Genomic DNA, 19,495 nt, shown 5'->3' with positions numbered 1-19,495 from the left:
CTCTCAGTAAAAGTTAGTATTTGTCTATAGCTTTTGCACATCAACAAGTATGCTCATGATATGTGTTTGTGTATACACACACACACACACACACACACACATACTCATGCATGCATGCCACACTCCCCTGGCCCCCATAGCATGGTCACCTCACAACTGGACTAGAGCTTCCATTGCACCCTACCGTGCTTGGATGATGCATGCTGCTCCGATGTTGGTCCACCACAGCACTGGGCGTTTGCCAATGGGCAGCACCCTTAGGAAGGTCCGCTGCCAAACCAACCAGGCCTCTCAGCACTTGGCAGAGGAAAGGTTTGCACTTGCCACTTTTAATTCTCTGACACCCCTCCTCTGGAGCTCGTGACATAGTGTTGCTCCAGAGGTATATGGGGGAACAACAAAAACCTTTATTGCATTAGCAAACTGCCATAGCAAAATAAGACAATACAAAAAAGAAAAAAGACAAACTAGAGACAAGCAGCCCAGCAAAATTCAGGTGTTTTGGCTGGCGTAGTGACATTTAAGTTACCCGAAGACAATAATGCAAAGATATAATAGCCAGCGCCCAAAAACTAGTATGCGGGTATATATAAAACACAAAATGGCCCCAGAACAGACTCAGCATATTGAGTTAAAAGTAATAAAAAGATTAAAACAGGTCCAGGTCTAGGGCACGCTACCCTGTCAGAGTAGCCCTGAGTTTCAGAGCCTGCACTATGAATATTGCCACCCCACGTGAGATTTGGGGAATATGGGGGAACTAAAACGGCCAGAGTTGGCTGCAGTACTTAATAATACGACAGGCATTTTTGCTGCTGCTATGCCCACCTGATACTGTTAAGGGTGGGTCCTCCTTCAGGACACTTAGGGTCCTCTAATGAGTGCATGCTAACCACTGCTCACTTTTCTCCATAGACAGGAATGGATACCACTCACTTAAAAAGCAGAAAGTGCAGTGATGTTCTTAGGGACCTTGCAGAGTTTAGGGAACAAATCCCTCTCCCATCTTTGATACTGGGCAGTCCATTCTTTGCTGACAAAGCCCTCTTGGGACACCCACAATTCCCTTCTGCGCATCTCCCATGGATTCCTACAACTATGGGCTCTCTTCCACTCCTCAACCATAGTGGGTGTGTCATTTTTGTGTGTGTACAGTATATATACGGTCCATAAATATACAAAATGAAAGAAACGGGGTCTTGGATGAAGTGAGACGACTAGGCATGACAGTAGATTAGCAACCTTGGAGACAGACAACTTGTCAATTTCATCTGCAGACTGCACTTGATTATGTGCTTTGTGGCAGAAGTGAACTTCCTTAGGTCAGGGTTTGAAATAAGAGTCCACAGATCACAACTGGATATCTGGCACATCTGAAAGGATATCCCAGTGTGGACATGAGGAGGCATTTTTTCTCTCTCCTAGCCAAGTATAAAAATAAAATGACCCTTTGCACTCTTCCTTATATCAGTAAGAGTAAGACAGACTAGTAGCACCTTATTTAAATACTCCAGTATTTCTTAGGTGTTTCCTTTGCCACCCTTTACAATAGTGGCCCCTTCCTGTCCATATGATGCATCTTGTGAGGTGGGATAAACCACTGTGGCAGCTTAGGGGAGCATCTGCTTTGCATGCAGAAGGTCCCTGGTCCAATCCCCAGTAATCCCTGGTTGGGCCTGGCCATGGCCCCTGCTTGAAACCCTGGATAGCCACTTGCAGTGTGGATAATACTGAGATAGATGTACCAGTAGTCTGAGTCAATATAACGCAGCTTCCCATGTTCCCCTGAAGATTTTTATGTGAAAATTCAGTGAATTGTTTGGCATTTCCACATTATCTTAATTTTTAATTTCTCTTAAGTATGGTTTCTGTTGCTTAGTCTTATGACACAAAATCTAGATTTGCAGATTTCAAAGAAATGATCTCTTGTGAGAGGAAAAACACATTTCATGGATTTATTTATGCAGCTGGTAATATGTGTTTCTGTATCTCTCCATTTCCAGTTTAATGAAGTTTCTGCCTTGACTGTATAAACAGGCTGCTGCACACACACAAAAACGATCTCCAGCCTTTAAAAGCAGCTTCTCTTTTCTCTGTATGTCCAGTGTGGGTGCCTAACATCTAATACGGCTGAGTTAAAAAGGAACAGTATCTAATGGGAGAAAATTTTCTAGCCCTCCAGAGTGTGCACATGTCCCACTTTAAATGCATGCTATAATCATTCTAAAATAAAAACTTGCTACCACCTGGGCAGAGTAAACTGTGTCCCCTTTCACCCCTTCTAATGCCAGTTTCTGCTGTGTGGTAAGGACCCATGAAATGGGCCCCACCCATAGAGGCAGACCTTTCAATGTTAAGTAGCCACATGAAATAAACCCATGGGAAAGTGGCTGCCATACCACTGCAGCAGCACCTCAAAGGAGAAAAGCCTCACATGGTGTGTTAAAATGTAAGCCCCCAGTTCATGCTGCCTTTATTTATTTGATCAAAACCATATCATTTAGTACACCCTTGAGTCCCTCAGAGGCTTGATGTGGTGAAGGTACCCCCTTCCCACCCCAAAGATAAATTGATGTGTAAGCTGCATGCTCCAGGAAAGTTTTGAGCTCATGGTAGCTCTGCTGATGCAGCGGAGGGGGAAGAATGATGCAAAGGGTGCCTTAGTGTGATTGGGCCCTTCTGTGGAACAACCAGCTCACAAGTCATCTTAATGACCATGTACTCTGGCCTAAGTCATCTAGAGCAGTGATGGCCAAACTTGGCCCTCCAGCTGTTTCGGGACTACAACTCCCATCATCCCTAGCAAACAGGACCAGTGGTCAGGGATGATGGGAATTGTAGTCCCAAATCAGCTGGAGGGCCAAGTTTGGCCATCACTGGTCTAGAGGAAAGGCAGGATAATAAAACGAGTTCATACAGGAGAGGAGGGAGAAGCGCCCATAGCACTTCCCTACTTCATGGAGCCTTTCACCAGCCCAGGTGTATATAAGTTAGATCTCAGGTAAGAGGTTAGTTAAATATATGCAACAGTTTGTGTTTATACAAACCCCTGAGGGTTGTTGTTTTTTTAGATGATAGCCAATACGTAAGAGTCATATCCAATGCGCTGCCCAACTTTGTCTCTGGCAACACCCGCCATTAGCATGTAGGACCGCCACCAAGGTTGCCCCGAGAACATAGCCCTTGGGCTGAAGAAAGCTTCCATACATCTAATGTGGGCAATAGAGAAGGTGGACCTTTATACATCTAGGTAGGGGAAGATGCAAAGCATGACTCGGAAGTTCATTGGGGTGGCCAACCCTTTGACTGGACCTAACCGTCCAGGGGTCCTTTACCTTTACTATGGAGGATCATACAAGTTTGCAGTGTAACAGTAATAAACTAGTGGATTGTGATGCTCTTAGAAGGGAAAAGTTTGAATAATTATTATTATTATTATTATTATTATTATTATTATTATTTATATCCCGCCCTCCCCAGCCGAAGCTGGGCTCAGGGCGGCTAACAACAATAAAATAGTACAACATTCTAAAATCATTTCATTATAAAAATAATTCAACTCAAATTAATGGCAACCATTGGGCTAAAGTTCTGTGAAGATTGCCAAAGGAGGGAGTCAGGCTGTGCCCTGACCAAAGGCCTGATGGAACAGCTCTGTCTTGCAGGCACTGCAGAAAGATGTCAAATCCCGCAGGGCCCTAGTCTCTTGTGACAGAGCATTCCACCAGATTGGAGCCACGGCCGAAAAAGCCCTGGTCCTAGTTGAGGCCAGCCTAACCTCTCTGTGGCCTGGGACCTTCAGGATGTTTTTGTTTGAAGACCATAATTTCCTCTGTGGGACATACCAGGAGATGCAGTCCCATAGGTACGAGTGTCCTAGTGCATATAGGACTTTAAAGGTTAAAACCAGCACCTTAAACCTGATCCTGTACCCCACCGGCTATGAGCCGGCTTTAAAAAAATAAACAGATGCTTGGTTGCCAGAGGTACTCTAGTTCCCTGGAGTGACTCTTCCCCAGCAGTGGGTGGATACAGAAACTACCTCTGTTTTAGATTCAGGTAGGTAGCCGTGTTGGTCTGATGTAGTTGAATTTTTTTAAAAAAATGTTCAGTAGCACCTTAGAGACCAACAAAGACAATCTGGACCAGTGGAACTGAGCTGGCAGATGGATTGGTCTCTCTTCCCTTCTCTGCCTCCCTGCTTTCCTTCAGTAAAGGGAAGCAAGAGGGAGAATGAACATCTACCTGTTCAGCCTCCATAGTGATGCTGCTACTGAGAGAGAGGGAAAGGTAGATTGAGGCTGTTTTGCCCCTTGGCTGCCCTCTTGAGAAACAGCACCTGGGTCCTAAAAGTTGCCGGTGTGTGTGTGTGTGTGTGTGTGAGAGAGAGAGAGAGAGAGAGAGAGAGAGAGAGAAATAGTTTTTTCACTGTATTTTGGAGTTGCAAAAGAGAGGGAACAGGATGAGGGAGAAAGACTCAGGTGACTGGATTGGTTGAACAACTGCCTCCACCCCAATTTATCTGCAAGGCTGGGCTAATCTTTTACTTCCTATTTTGCTACCCAGCTTTCAATATGACTGAGAGCATTTCAAACCATCTTTCTGATCTGGTCATCCTGAAATTTGGCATATGCATTTATAGATGGGGGTTTGTTCCCATCTTTATAACTCCTGTGGCATGTGTGGACACCCAAAAGGGCATCTGCAGTGTCTTATTCTAGCGTACCTCGATAAAAGAACATTTGTCTGTATCTGAAGGTGGTTTTCACAGTGTTTGTCCCAAACTTCCATATTATTGTTCTTAGCCAGGTGGGAATTAGCCATATTTGCTGGTGAAATAAATTGTCGACAGCATCAAAGCACCTGAAAAGCACGGGTGGAGAAATCGGAGATATCACACGCGCTGCTCAAAATGTCATTTGAAGTCGAGAGTTAATTTCAAATTCAAGTCACTTGAGAGTATATCATTTTAAAGAAATGCCATTGGTGGGTCAAGAGCTTCAGCAGACATCAATAAAGCTCAATAAAGCGTTCCGAAGCAATTTCTGCTCTCGGGAGTTGCCACGCCCCTCCAACCAACAGCTATATTCAAAACTATTGTTAAATAGAACACAGCGTTTTCGGTCACAAAGAGCTTCTAGTGAAGTGGCAGTAGTCAACGCTACTTTGCTTTCTCTGCCCAGCTCTGCTCCTGCTTGCTAGTATTTAGTATAGTTCACGTAGAGACTGTGGAGGAAGGGCCCCATTGCACGTTCCACTGACATGTGTAGCTATCTCTTCATTTTTCACCTTAATTAGCCACCACTGCAGCAAGGTGATTCTTACTGAGAAGGTAGCACCCAGAGAATGGAAGCTTATCTCTTCCTCGCTCCACTGAGATTGGAATGAATGTTGGGGAATGGCATAGAGGTTTGTCACAAGCAGGGCCGGCCCACCCATGAGGCAAGGCGAGGTGACTGTCTCGGGCGGCAGGACTCATAGGGGCAGTTGCTAGTTTCCTCCCACCCCTAGGGAGGAAATGGCAGGGGATGTCCTCAGTCTCCTGAGGTCTTCACCCTCCCAATGTGATTCCAATAGAGTCCCTCCGCCTCCGCACCGTGACAGGTTGATTTGTTCTCAGTGTAGATCTTCACTCAGGGACGCGGGTGGCGCTGTGGGTAAAACCTCAGTGCCTAGGACTTGGTGATGATAAGGTCGGCGGTTCGAATCCCCGCGGTGGGGTGAGCTCCCGTTGTTTGGTCCCAGCTCCTGCCCACCTAGCAGTTCGAAAGCACCCCTAAGTGCAAGTAGATAAATAGGTACCGCTTTATAGCGGGAATGTAAACGGCGTTTCCATGTGTGGCACTGGTGCTGGCTCACCAGTTGCAGCTTCGTCACGCTGGCCACGTGACCCAGAAGTGTCTTCGGACGGCGCCGGCTCCCGGCCTCTTGAGCGAGATGAGCGCGCAACCCTAGAGTCGGTCACGACTGGCCCGTACAGGGAGGGGTACCTTTACCTTTACCTAGATCTTCACTCACCCTTCTTCCCTGGTGAGGAGAGGCACCATTTTGTGGTTCACCTCCGGTCCCAAAATGTATTGGGCTGGCCCTGATTCCATGTGCCAACATTGCCCGATGTCCTGCAGAGATGGGCTGGATGAATATTTCGCTCTATTTGCAGATGCTTCCCTAAAGAACAGCCAGAAAAGCAGAGACCTATTGTAGCCCACGAGTAGGGCTGCAAAATTAGAGGCCTGTTTTAAATAAGCCCTGTTTTTTTGTTTGTATCTCTTGTAAAAGAGGTCTTGGTTCCAGCCTGCAGTCTTTGTAATTTACATGTGTTTTATCTGTTGGGTGCGCGTCCTCTTCTGTTAATATGAAATTATGTTTATGCTTTGAGGGGACGCGAAGAATATTCGAGCAGTCAGATGCTTAATTTAGTATTTTTCAAGTTCTGTTGTTGGGAATTCTTTGGAAATCCTAGCTAAGTGTCCTCAAGAAGATTAGTGAAGGCAAGCAGGCTTCCCTGAATGACAATTTGCCTTTTATTACTGCTCTGCGCTTACAAGGAGTTGCTGCAGGAAAGGATTGGGAGCGTTGTTGAGCATGCTCTGTTCCATTGGAAGGTGACCATGTCCGAAAGGAGTGTTGAGCACTCCTCAACACTCAAAGGAGTGTTAAGCATACCTCCGGGAAATGTTCTGGAATTCTCCGCAATGGTTCCTTGGCAGATAAATCAGCGATAGACGGAGATTTCCTGAGTAAAGAGTTTGAAACCCACTGGGTTAGCTTTTTAAAATAAAAAAATAAATGGGAATTCTATTTACTATTTGTAATTTATGTGATACTTCTCAATACCTGCATGGGACAAACGTTTCAATATGGGGACATAACATTGCTCCAGTACTGGCTTATTGTAAAGTCTTGTGACCTTAGAAAGAGCACAGGTCAACCACTTCTAACTTTAAAAAGAAGATAGACAATGCTATGTAAAATGTATTGTCCAAAAGTTGCAGTTATCTAGAGCTGTCAATGAAGTTCCCACAATGAAGTTTTTGTCTGATGCTTCATGTTCTAATATAAATCGATGGAAGTGATGGGAAATTGAGACATGAGAATTTAAATTCCCCACTTGCCCATTTACTGGAGCTTAGGTTGCAAAGAATTTTGGCATGCTTCAGTCTTGCAGCAGTTTTAAGTACAGTATGCAGCCCAATTTCTCCTAACTTCTTTACTCCCAGATTTTGGTTTTGAGTTCTTTCATCTGATTGGGAATATCATCTGATGTGGCTCTTGGTCCATTTTGTTTCTTGCATCTCCATCACAGCTTGCATGAATTTGCAACCCCTGGTCTTTGGGTCTGGCCGCAGGTCCATTAGTATGGGGCATGGTTTTCACATGGAGGGTGTGTGTGTGTGTGTGTGTGTGTGTGTCTAACAGAGTTTCCCTAGAGGAAGTTGAGTTCAGAACAGAAAACGGGGGGGGGGGGGGCTGTATCTTTCAGATTAATTTCTAGTGAGGGAGTTTTGTTTGTCTACTTCTTCAGGTCCATTAGTATGGGGCATGGTTTTCACATGGAGGGTGTGTGTGTGTGTGTGTGTGTGTGTGTGTCTAACAGAGTTTCCCTAGAGGAAGTTGAGTTCAGAACAGAAAACGGGGGGGGGGGGGGGCTGTATCTTTCAGATTAATTTCTAGTAAGGGAGTTTTGTTTGTCTACTTCTTCAGGTTCAGCACAGGTCTTGGTCAGCCTGGCTTTGGTGGCAGGCAAAAGGCTGGGCTGCATGCATGAGAAATCCTGAATGCGCATGAGCATGCATGCATGTCAAAGGAAGCATTTTTATTTATCTGATATTGTCCAGTTCTGACTGATGCTCTGCACCGCTGCTAGATTTTAGATTGTGTTCTTAACTGGGGGCGGAAACATATGGAGATACTAATGCATAAGGAAACCTTGATTTGTGTTGTGTCGGCATATGAAAGCTTGCGTGGTTTTCTCTCTGTGTGTGTGATGAATGGCTTTCCCTTTTTGTGCATCCCCCTGTCACTCCGTCCGCTTATCCTTGGGGAAATTCACCTGCGCTCAGCACAAACTGGAAATGGTAGAAGCCCAAAGAGGGGACTTTATGTATTTACGCAGGAGCACGCAGAAATGCTGAACGTAGAGGAAAAGCAGTGGGGGAATGGCTCAGTTGCAGGCCATTAACCTTCTTGGGATTCCCCCCTCCCCCTCCCCCTTCTTTTCTGGCTTCCTTCCTTACAGCAACCACTTGAAAGGAAAGACAGCCAAAACAGCTCTCAGCACAGCGTCTCCAGCCACCACAGCACCCACACCGCTTCACCTGTCCGCAGCACCCAGGTGCTTCCCGACTACCCTGCCCCTGAAGCACCAGCTGCGGAGCAACCAGACAACGCTGGGCAGAAGAAGCCAGATCCATTCAAAATCTGGGCCCAGTCCAGGAGCATGTATGAAAGCCGACGTGAGTATCAGAGGAGACTTCATTCTTTTGGCAGCTGCTCTAAATCATTGCATTCTGTAACTCTTGGTTTGAGGGGAGTTCACACTCCCCACCCCTAGAATGGGGGGAAAAATTAGATATGTCTATTCATTTCTGGATAGGATGAAAGTGAGCAAAGCTGAGCATTGCTGGAGATGGGCATGGGGTGGGTGAATACAATGCCAAGGAGCCAGAGAGACCAGCAGTTTACATGTGGTTGGCATTAATCGTTTTTTGATGGTGGTGAAGGAGCTTTGGTTCCTGTCAGCCTGGATGGCTCAGTTGGTTCGAGCATGGTGCTGATAATTCCACAGTTGTAGGTTCGATTCCCCATGTGGGACAGCTGCATATTCCTGCATTGCAGGGGGTTGGACTAGATGATTCTCCTTCCAACGCTACAATCCTATGATTCTATGAACTTTGCGGCGCAATATGCAAGTATTGATATCTTTTCTTCTTCTTCAGCGTTTACTTCTTTAAAAGAAATCAATTTCTGAACGGGGAAATGTCAGACAAGCATAATATAAGAGGTCGCACAAATTGCTTTCCAAGCTTTGTGCTGCAGACACTTGTGGACCCAATCCTTCTAACCTCTTAATTCATGAAGTAGTTGAAATATAGCCTCAGTATTGTAGTATGGCTTGGCAACTTGTAGGAATGTCATGCCCTTTCAATGCCTATTCAGTTATTCCTTCATTCATATATATATAGAGAGAGAGAGTCAGTGCTTTTTTCTAAAAAAAATTTTAGGGGTACTCTCATTTTCCAACTCGTATTGAAATACTGCCTCTCAGCGAGGCCAAAGTTAGATTCACAAAATGTTTAGGGGTATGCGTACCCCTGTGCCCCCCCCCCTGAAGAAAAGCACTGTATTAAGTCTCGCTGTTTGCAGGCATAAAGGTTAAGGCCAAAGAAATAGTTTTGCTAAATTAATGACAGCACTGCCTAGCTGACCCACATGCTGCCAAGCCATGCTTGCCTTTATTGTTGTGCACTATTTCAACAATGCAGAGGTCGAATAGATACAGTAAACAACCTTTATTGTCAGTTATTAATAGATGCACCACACTAATAATTCAGCAGGGTTTAGATTTGCTTCCGAGAATACAAAATGGGTTTCAATCAACCCCCTTTTCTTCAAAGGAAATCAACCTCCTTTTCCTCTTCAGTTGCAATCTGTAGAGCATTAGTTACACTTGTAGAGTTATGTGGCATCCCGTAGAGTGAAGCAGCTCTCAAGCAACCTCCCATCACAAAACGCTGCTCACCTTGTAGACTTGGCGTTTCTGCATAGTTTGGAGTCATCTGAATGGCTGAGCAGTTGAATCGGTTACATAAAATGTCATTAAAAAAAGAAAAGGGAAGAACCTGGAAGCAGAGGTTTTGGGAAAATACTGGAAAATGTATTTTAGCAGCATGATATCTTGTGTTTCTTCTGTTTTCCTTCACAACATTCATTTCTTTTCTTATTTTTCTGGGCATGGCTTGGATACACAACCCATCCTCACACGATCTTCTGCTCTCAGGAATTGTTTTCACAGAATCTCGTGCCCCCATTTTGTTCGTGGGACTACTTTTGATCTAGCAGGGGCATCTGCTAATGTAAGACGAGAGGGTTCCCCCCCCCCCCGATTCCTCCTTCAGTCCTCCCTGCCACCTTCCAGTCCATCAGCCCTATTAAATAGATATTCAGGTGGGGGGTGGGCGGGCTGCAGGGAGCTGCATTGAAAGAGAGAGTTGGCAAAGAAAGGAAAAAAATCACATCTTCTCATGCATTAGTGGATGCCTCTGTTGCATCAGAAGCCATTCTTCAGAATGGTAGCATTGGATTTCACCCCATGAAAATTATTGCAGTGACTGGCCTCTGTGGCCCACAATAATAGCATTTTTAAATTCTTAGAAACAGGATGCCTGCTACTTTTTAATGCTGTAGAAGTCATTCCAAGGAAGGGAGCTCTAATGTTGGTTTTGAACTTTGCTGATCAGCCACTGAGGATTCGCCTTGTCAAAGATGAGCATCCTTACCTAGGAGCAGGGTGGCAGCTGTTCTGTTTATTCACAAGTAGGCTATCGCTTCATCTTATCGGCTGTGTCTTGAGTGCCCTTCTCATGCTTTACTAGTGCAACACCTTTTTTGTACAGTGAGAAGGATTAGGACAAAAGCAAAACTAATTCTTGGGCTCTTTGAAAGGCAGAATTGAGTTTGGGTATGTAGAAGAGGTCTGGGCAAAGGGCTTCCTTATCTGCCTGAAGAAAACAGGTCTCCTAACACCACAGTGCCTCCAACTCAGCTACGCTCTGAGCTGATGTAATGGCCGCTAGAAATGCCACTTTGAAAGTTAGCCACAGGGCAATGGAGGCTAGTGATCCAAGAGCCACTTTGGTCAGGGTGGTCAGTACCTTATGTAAGTTCCATGACGGACATCTGAGTGCTGGATAAGGCACCAGCAAAGGACACCTCTCTCAAAAAATGTGGCATGTGTAGATGACAGGGAAGCCTGGCCTAGTTTGGATAGCATAGAGGAAAGGGCATTTTAAGGTTGTCAAGTCTTGTTCAGGTACAGTCCGGAGGAATATTAATAGCCAAGAGATTCCCGCTGTGGACCAGTCTATGTATTTTCGCTCGCACCACTGCGCAAATGCTTTGCAAGTGGCTGGGGTTTGGGGCAGGGCGGTTCTTGAAAACGGTGGAGTTCCTCCCATTAACGTTAAAAGCTATTTCCACTTTGGGGCAGAAGAAGGTGGAGCAGACTCCTCCAGGGCCACCTTTAAAAAGAAAGGGGGTTCTTGCACTCAGGGTAGCTTCTTCTAAAGTGATTTCTTACCTGAGCCTTTTAAGAGACCAACTTTGGCAGAGTGGGACATAAAAGTCCTCAGCAGCCCCACATTTCAAACTGCAGACCTGCATGGATGGATGAGCTCACTAAAACATTGGAGATAGATTAGCGCGTCATTTCGATGCATTCAGATGCAGTGCCAAAACAACCCAGCGAAAAGAAGGGAGAGATTGCTTTCCAGCGCCTTTGTGGTTCTACCAATTAAATTTGCAGATCAATGGCTTCCCTTTCCTGGGGGGCCAGGGCCTCTGTAATGCAGCCTCCCCAGCCTATGGCAGACTAAGGTTTGGATGCTAATAAGTTTGGGGATTTACTTAGGAAATGAATGAGGGTCTAGGAAGTGGGGTTTTCCCCCCTCTTGATACCACTTTAGATGCTTCAGTCTTTACTGCCAAAAATATGTAGTGGCCAGACAGTATCTCTGGTTGACATATTGAACTGTAGATAACAATTTCAGGATGCATATTATGAAAATTATGCGTTGGCTGCCTACTGTTTAGCAGCAGGGAAATGCAAAACAGTGAAATATCTGGACACATGCAAGCCCTACAAGATAATACGGGAGGGAATAAACCGCCCTTTTGCCATTTTTGATGGCGGCATCACTTGTGAAGGTTTTTGTGCTCTTGTCCTACTACTTCCACTGCTCTGGATTTCCCCCTCCCCCAGCTGGATGCTCACATTGTCATTGTTTGTGACCCCCTGCAGCTATTCAGTACCAACTAAACAGTTAATTAGAAATTATCTAATTAGTCATTAGGATTAGCTCAGCAGTATTAACTGCTGCCTGTTCTGCCTTTTTTAAAAAAATTAACTTGGGAACGTGCTGCAGGACACAACTGCTTCCTAGCCAGTCCACCAACATGGCAAGTTTTATGCATTTCAGAGGCACTCCACAGGTTTGCTGCATGTGCAAATTATTTTATTTTATATGTGCAAATACAGTGGTGCCCCGCAAGACGAATGCCTCACAAGACGGAAAACCTGCAAGACGAAAGGGTTTTCCGTCTGCAGAGACGCTTCGCAAGACGAATTTCCCTATGGGCTTGCTTCACAAGACGAAAAATGACGAAAAAAATCGAATTTTTTTTTTGCTCCAAAACCCCTTATTCTGAATCGCTAAACTGCTAAAAGCATTTTAGCAGCAAAACCGCTAATCCCCCCCCATAAAAAAGCCGTTTTTAGCCCTTTTTTAGCCAATAGCGCTAATAGCGCTACTCCGTCAATGGGCTTGCTTCGCAAGTCGAAAAAACCGCAAGACAAAAAGACTCCCGGAACGGATTCTTTTCGTCTTGCGAGGCACCACTGTAGTTTGGAAGCTTTGAGTGACTACTTATTTCTGAAGTTTTGCATGCATCCCATACCCTTTTTCTGTTGGCTTCTCACTGTACCACTTGACACCTTGCACTTCACTGTCCTTCGCTAGCTTACTGTGTTTGGTTGGGGATCAGCTCCTTTCTAGTCTACTGCAGTTGCAAACCACACAACTTCGTATCTTACAGATAATTTGCTTAGAAATGGAGAGGTGGAGAGGTATGATTCTCACTGAAGGTGCAAGAAGAGCCCAGGTTGAAATCAAAGATGGGACTTCTGGCTGGCCGCTATAGGAAACTGAATGCCGGATGTACTAGGGCCCTTCTGAACAACTAGGCCATTCCATGGGTTTATAGATTAACTTAAGAGTACCTAAAATATGAAGATCCAGGGAAAGGTTATCCTTCAGAAAATTGTCTTTGAACCTTCTGAATAGGCAGTAGATCAAGCGCTCCCAGCTAGCTCCATAAAGCTAGGACCTGGAGTTCCTGATAAAATTTGGATTCAGCCCTTAATTCACCATTGTCTTAAAGAGCTTGATCCCAAACACATAATTTTCTAAAAATCAACACCATATACTATTAAATTGCCAGTGCCATAGGTTAAATAAGTCAACACCAGTTCAGTAATTCCAAATTTTCAGGCAAATTTCAGAGGGTATGGTAACCTTGACATGCACATTTTACTATTAATTCAAGCACTGCGTGTCTAAGATGAATTTCCCCAGTTGATAATTATTTGTCGGTGGTGATTAATTTTGATTTGGACAACAATCCAGAAGGACACCAATTTGAATTTTGAGAGTTTTCCTGTCACCAGCTGCCTCCATGCAGTCTTCCAACTATCTTTCAAACACTGTCGCATTTAAGAGACTGCAGACGTTCACTGAACTGCAAGGGTCATTTCTCTAGAGCTGAGCACAAATGGCCTCTTGACATTAAGAGTGGCCATTTTACCAAATTTCTCAGTGGGGTAGAAATTCTCCAATAGTCTTTAGGGCTGGGGCTCGCCATTTGCCATTGCGGTAGCACAGCTTCTCTGTCTTTCGGTCTCTCCACCTCCTTTTCCTTCTTTCTTTGCTGCTGCACGTTGGACCATTTGGAACATCCTCCATGATACTCCAGGTCAAATCTCATTCCAAGTTATTTTGTTTGTGTGGCAGGGAAGGGTTGTTAAATGGTCCTTGCCATTAAAAAAAAAAAATTGCTGGAGAAAATTCTGCCTTCTTTTGCAAAGGGGGTGATTAAAAAAAAAGCCTTGGCTCAGTGTTCATTTCCCACCTGGCTTTCCTTTAAGCACTTCCCAGACTTTTGAGTTTTTAAAAAAGGGCATTCTGAGCACAACCTGACTTCAGCTAATGATGTTGTTGTTGTTTAGTCGTTCAGTCGTGTCCGACTCTTCGTGACCCCATGGACCAGAGCACGCCAGGCACTTCTGTCTTCCACTGCCACCCGCAGTTTGGTCAGATTCATGTTTGTAGCTTCGAGAACACTGTCTAACCATCTCGTCCTCTGTCGCCCTCTTCTCCTTGTGCCCTCCATCTTTCCCAACATCAGGGTCTTTTCCAATGAGTCTTCTCTTCTCATGAGGTGGCCAAAGTATTGGAGCCTCAGCTTCATGATCTGTCCTTCCAGTGAGCACTCAGGGCTGATTTCCTTAAGAATGGATGCGTTTGATCTTCTTGCAGTCCATGGGACTCTCAAGAGTCTCCTCCAGCACCATAATTCAAAAGCGTCAATTCTTCGGCGATCAGCCTTCTTTATGGGCCAGCTCTCACTTCCATACATCACTACTGGGAAAACCATAGCTTTTACTATACGGACCTTTGTTGGCAAGGTGATGTCTCTACTTTTTAAAATGCTATCTAGGTTTGCCATTGCTTTCCTCCCAAGAAGCAGGCGTCTCTTAATTTCGTGGCTGCTGTCACCATCTGCAGTGATCATGGAGCCCAAGAAAGTAAAATCTCTCACTGCCTCCATTTCCTCCCCTTCTATTTGCCAGGAGGTGATGGGACCAGTGGCCATGATCTTCGTTTTTTTGATGTTGAGCTTCAGACCATATTTTGTGCTCTCCTCTTTCACCCTCAATAAAAGGTTTTTTAATTCCTCCTCACTTTCTGCCATCAAGGTTGTGTCATCTGCATATCTGAGGTTGTTGATATTTCTTCCAGCAATCTTAATTCCGGCTAGGGATTCATCCAGCCCAGCCTTTCGCATGATGAATTCTGCATATAAGTTAAATAAGCAGGGAGACAAAATACAGCCTTGTCGTACTCCTTTCCCAATTTTGAACCAATCAGTTGTTCCATATCCAGTTCTAACTGTAGCTTCTTGTCCCACATAGAGATTTCTCAGGAGACAGATGAGGTGATCAGGCACTCCCATTTCTTTAAGAACTTGCCATAGTTTGCTGTGATCGACACAGTCAAAGGCTTTTGCATAGTCAATGAAGCAGAAGTAGATGTCTTTCTGGAACTCTCTAGCTTTCTCCATAATCCAGCGCATGTTTGCAATTTGGTCTCTGGTTCCCCTGCCTCTTCTAAATCCAGCTTGCACTTCTGGGAGTTCTCGGTCCACATACTGCTTGAGCCTTCCTTGAAGAATTTTAAGCATAACCTTGCTAGCGTGTGAAATGAGTGCAATTGTGCGGTAGTTGGAGCATTCTTTAGCACTGCCCTTCTTTGGGATTGGGATGTAGACTGACCTTCTCCAATCTTCTGGCCACTGCTGAGTTTTCCAAACTTGCTGGCATATTGAGTGTAGCACCTTAACAGCATCATCTTTTAAAATTTTAAATAGTTCAGCTGGAATACCATCACTTCCACTGGCCTTGTTATTTGCAATGCTTTCTAAGGCCCATTTGACTTCACTCTCCAGGATGTCTGGCTCAAGGTCAGCAACCACACTACCTGGGGTGTACGAGACATCCATATCTTTCTGGTATAGTTCCTCTGTGTATTCTTGCCACCTCTTCTTGATGTCTTCTGCTTCTTTTAGGTCCTTACCACTTTTGTCCTTTATTATGGTAATCTTTGAACGAAATGTTCCTTTCATATCTCCAATTTTCTTGAACAGATCTCTGGTTCTTCCCATTCTGTTGTTTTCCTCTATTTCTTTGCATTGCTCATTTAAGAAGGCCTTCTTGTCTCTCCTTGCTATTTTTTGGAATTCTGCATTCAATTTCCTGTATCTTTCTCTATCTCCCTCGCATTTTGCTTGCCTTCTCTCCTCCGCTATTTGTAAGGCCTCATTGGACAGCCACTTTGCTTTCTTGCATTTCCTTTTCATTGGGATGGTTTTCGTTGCTGCCTCCTGTATAATGTTTCGAGCCTCCATCCATAGTTCTTCAGGCACTCTGTCCAGCAATTCTAAATCCTTAAACCTGTTCCTCACTTCCACTGTGTATTCATAAGGGATTTGACTTAGATTGTATCTTACCGGCCCAGTGGTTTTTCCTACTTTCTTCAGTTTAAGCTTGAATTTTGCTATAAGAAGCTGATGATCTGAGCCACAGTCAGCTCCAGGTCTTGTTTTTGCTGACTGTATAGAGCTTCTCCATCTTTGGCTGCAGAGAATATAATCAATCTGATTTCGATGCTGCCCATCTGGTGATGTCCATGTGTAGAGTCGTCTCTTGTGTTGTTGGAAAAGAGTGTTTGTGATGACCAGCTTGTTCTCTTGACAGAACTCTATTAGCCTTTGCCCTGCTTCGTTTTGAATTCCAAGACCAAATTTGCCAGTTGTTCCTTTTATCTCTTGATTCCCTACTTTAGCATTCCAATCCCCTATAATGAGAAGAACATCCTTCTTTGGTGTCACTTCTATAAGGTGTTGTAAGTCTTCATAGAATTGGTCAATTTCAGTTTCTTCAGCACCAGTAGTTGGTGCATAAACTTGGATTACTGTGATGTTAAAAGGTCTGCCTTGGATTCGTATCGAGATCATTCTATCATTTTTGAGATTGCATTTTGAAATCTCAATCTCAGCTAATGATAGGGAAATTATTAACAAGCAGGAATCATGTGTGGGTGTCCTGCTTCTGCCCCACTGTTGCCTTGGTCATTAAGCCAGCATTCAGTTGAAGCATTTCTTGTTAAAAGACGGGCTTATTGGTTGTAGCCTTTTTGTGAGTTACACCTATCGATGCAGGAGATATGCACTGGTATTTGATGTTTGAAATCTACCAAGGCATTGGGAGATAAATCATATTAAGGATGCTGTCTTCTCTGCAAAGGCAAATGAGCCTGTCCTCGAAGGGTGAGGAGCAATGTGCCTCTGCCTCCATCCTGGCAGTCTTCCCAGAAGTGACTTTCACTCACAGTCCTTTCCTTATTTAAGACGGAGATACTGGCAATAACATAATCCTGCGGAATAAAAATAGTGGCTCCCTCTTTCTTAAAGCGCCAGGCAGGTTGCAGAAGTACTCCTGCGCAAGAACAAGCCAAGCTGCTTCTGATGGACATGAGCTGCTCCCACAGAAGCAGCTGGCGGTGCAGGATTCAGCCCCAGGAGGCACTTGAGAGACCCTGTTTAACAGCACAGCTCTAAAGTGGGCTGAGTTGTTTGTTTGTTGTTAAAGGAGTTTGGATCATGTGGTTTTCCACATGCCCACTTTAGGTTCAACTGTCTTCTCCTCACCCACCCTTCTCCAACCCCCCCCCCCCAAAAAAATTCTTAGTGCCGTTACTGTCTTGCTGGTGTGAAATTGACAACCTAGGACATTATTCATGACTGTAGGGATTAAGATGCTACTTGGTTCTTTAACTGCAATAGGAGGATAGATTCTAGGTGGGATCAACAGACATCTGAGATTGGAAGAGCTATCAGAGAAGCTGGCAGTTTAAGTGGAACCTTTCTAGTAAATATTTGCACCTAAACAAAGCCAGACACTGAGACCTACCTAGGAGGGAATTAGGCATTGGTCCTTAGGATGCTCCAGGGCCTTGGAGGTTCCAGGAGTTTGTGGTGTGGAATAATCCAAGGACAGCAGGAGCACAATTTCCTCTATTTCCAATGCCCAGGCTAAGAGCATTGCTGCTTCTGCAGCCAACCTGGAACCAGGCACACTCAGATGAGTAGGCTTTGGGGGGAACCCCAAAGTCTGCAAGAGCAAAAGAAAAGAAAAAAATAAATTAAAATGGCCAAAGGAGTGGACAGAATCCTGAACAATGAGCACCCTTGCACTGCAGCGTTTTGTTGCAGGTCCCACTGGTTAATTCACATTTCTAAGACCTTCTCCAGTGCTTGAGCCATGAAGCCTCATCTCTTTGCTGTTTCCTCAGTTGAACACACAGGACTATATCTTACTTCATGTCCTACACATGAAGTTCGTTTATTTGGCCTGTATTCAATTAACCTGGTAAGCTAGCAAAAGGCAATTCAGGGGCTCCCACAATGCCATGGCTCTTCCCCTTCCCCACACACCTTTCTCCACGTACACACTTCATGCATCTCCCCCAAAGTCACTCGGCAGAGTCAGGAGAAACCCCAGAGCAGCTCAAGGGAGGCAGGGAGGAGAGGGGGAAAGATTGCGCTGACAGAATGCTCAGAAGAGCGTCATGCTGAATTCCTCCCTTGTGGGGGAATCCTTTAATGGCGGAAACAGAAAGAACTACCTTGCTTTAGACTTGTCTCAGAGACCACGGTCATCTCTGAGTCTTGCAGTGCCAAGATCTAAATCACAGCTTAGTCACACAGCCCGTCATCTTCAGTCAGTCACAATTTTCCCTCAGTGGAATGGGAATAATTATTACTACTTAGTCTGGATGTGTGCCAGTCCTATTGGAATGTTGTAAAACTATGCTAAAGCCCATGCCTTAAAAAAAAGGCAAAACAAAGAACCTTTTTCTTCCATGAACCTTGTCCGCTAAGATGGCAGCTTCAAAGAAATGGTGGGCTTGTGATGATAAGCTGCTGTTTGCCTTCTTTCCCTTAAAGTTCATGCCACCTGTTCTTTTGCATACCTTCGTACTACTTTAAAAATGCTATTTCTGTAAGTGATAATGAGTGACATAATTCTTGGCTTGATCATTTCCAAGAAGTATCCTTTACCTATTCAGGGATTAAGAGTTCTCAAGAGAATAAGGCAAATTTAGGGTCATGAATTTTAAAAGTGGACCTATTTCTGGGGGGAAAAAATAGAATATTCTCCTCTCTCATTTATTGTTTTACTCTTAAACTTCCTTGAGGATTGCAACAATCTGTTGTTGTGCTGCCTGCATGCTTTGCGGAGCTGCTGTATCCTACGCATGGCCATCTGTCAAAACAGCAGTGACAAAATGAATTAATCTGAATTGCAGATGTGTTAATGAGCCCCTTTGAAGGGCTTAAGCGTGTTTTAATTAAAAGCAAAGCAGAACAGGGTCGAGGCTTTCTAAAGCTTTTAAAATATTGCAGGTTTTTTTGAAAAAATATTTGGATTTTATTTTCAGTCACACAATAGATAAAAAGCAGCACGTGAAGGTATTCCTTCACCCACAATTAAATAGGCTTGGGGAAAATGTGAGCACCATGTAACTAAGGAAATGCTGATGAGGCAGCCTTCAAAAATGGAGTAATTGTGTAACAGGGAGGAGTGTTTACCCATTTTATGGCTAGGAAACAAAGCACCTACATTTAAACACCCACAATCTTTGTTAGTTTTGGCCATCTTACCAAAAACAGGCCTCTGTTGATGACCAAGAGGCAGAGTTGTTGCAGAACTTGCTCGTTTATTTTTTTTTACTAGTTCAGTTCTAAACTTTGGATCATGGTTGTGTTGTCTAGAGGTCTTTGGGCCTTTTCTGTTCCTTATTTCTATATGATTTCCAGGCATAACCCTAACATAGATTCAAGTGTAAAGACCTTAAAATTGCTCTTTGTGACTGGTGGG

General features: G+C 44.4%; 1 protein-coding gene across 49 annotated transcripts in view; it reads left to right on the top strand.

Annotated features, from left to right (window-relative positions):
- Positions 1-19,495, top strand: part of MAGI1 (membrane associated guanylate kinase, WW and PDZ domain containing 1) — a 485,140-nt gene that overhangs the window by 430,624 nt on the left and 35,021 nt on the right. For all 49 annotated transcript variants that reach the window (XM_083424561.1, XM_083424577.1, XM_083424567.1 and 46 more), the window contains one exon: positions 8,240-8,456. In XM_083424561.1, the coding sequence (XP_083280687.1) occupies positions 8,240-8,456 (217 nt within the window). The remainder of the gene's footprint in view (positions 1-8,239; positions 8,457-19,495) is intronic.

Source organism: Podarcis tiliguerta (genome assembly GCF_965153285.1).
Source record: "Podarcis tiliguerta genome assembly, chromosome: 2".
NCBI classification, from domain to species: Eukaryota; Metazoa; Chordata; class Lepidosauria; order Squamata; family Lacertidae; genus Podarcis; species Podarcis tiliguerta.
This window is presented reverse-complemented; position numbering and strand designations above follow the sequence as displayed.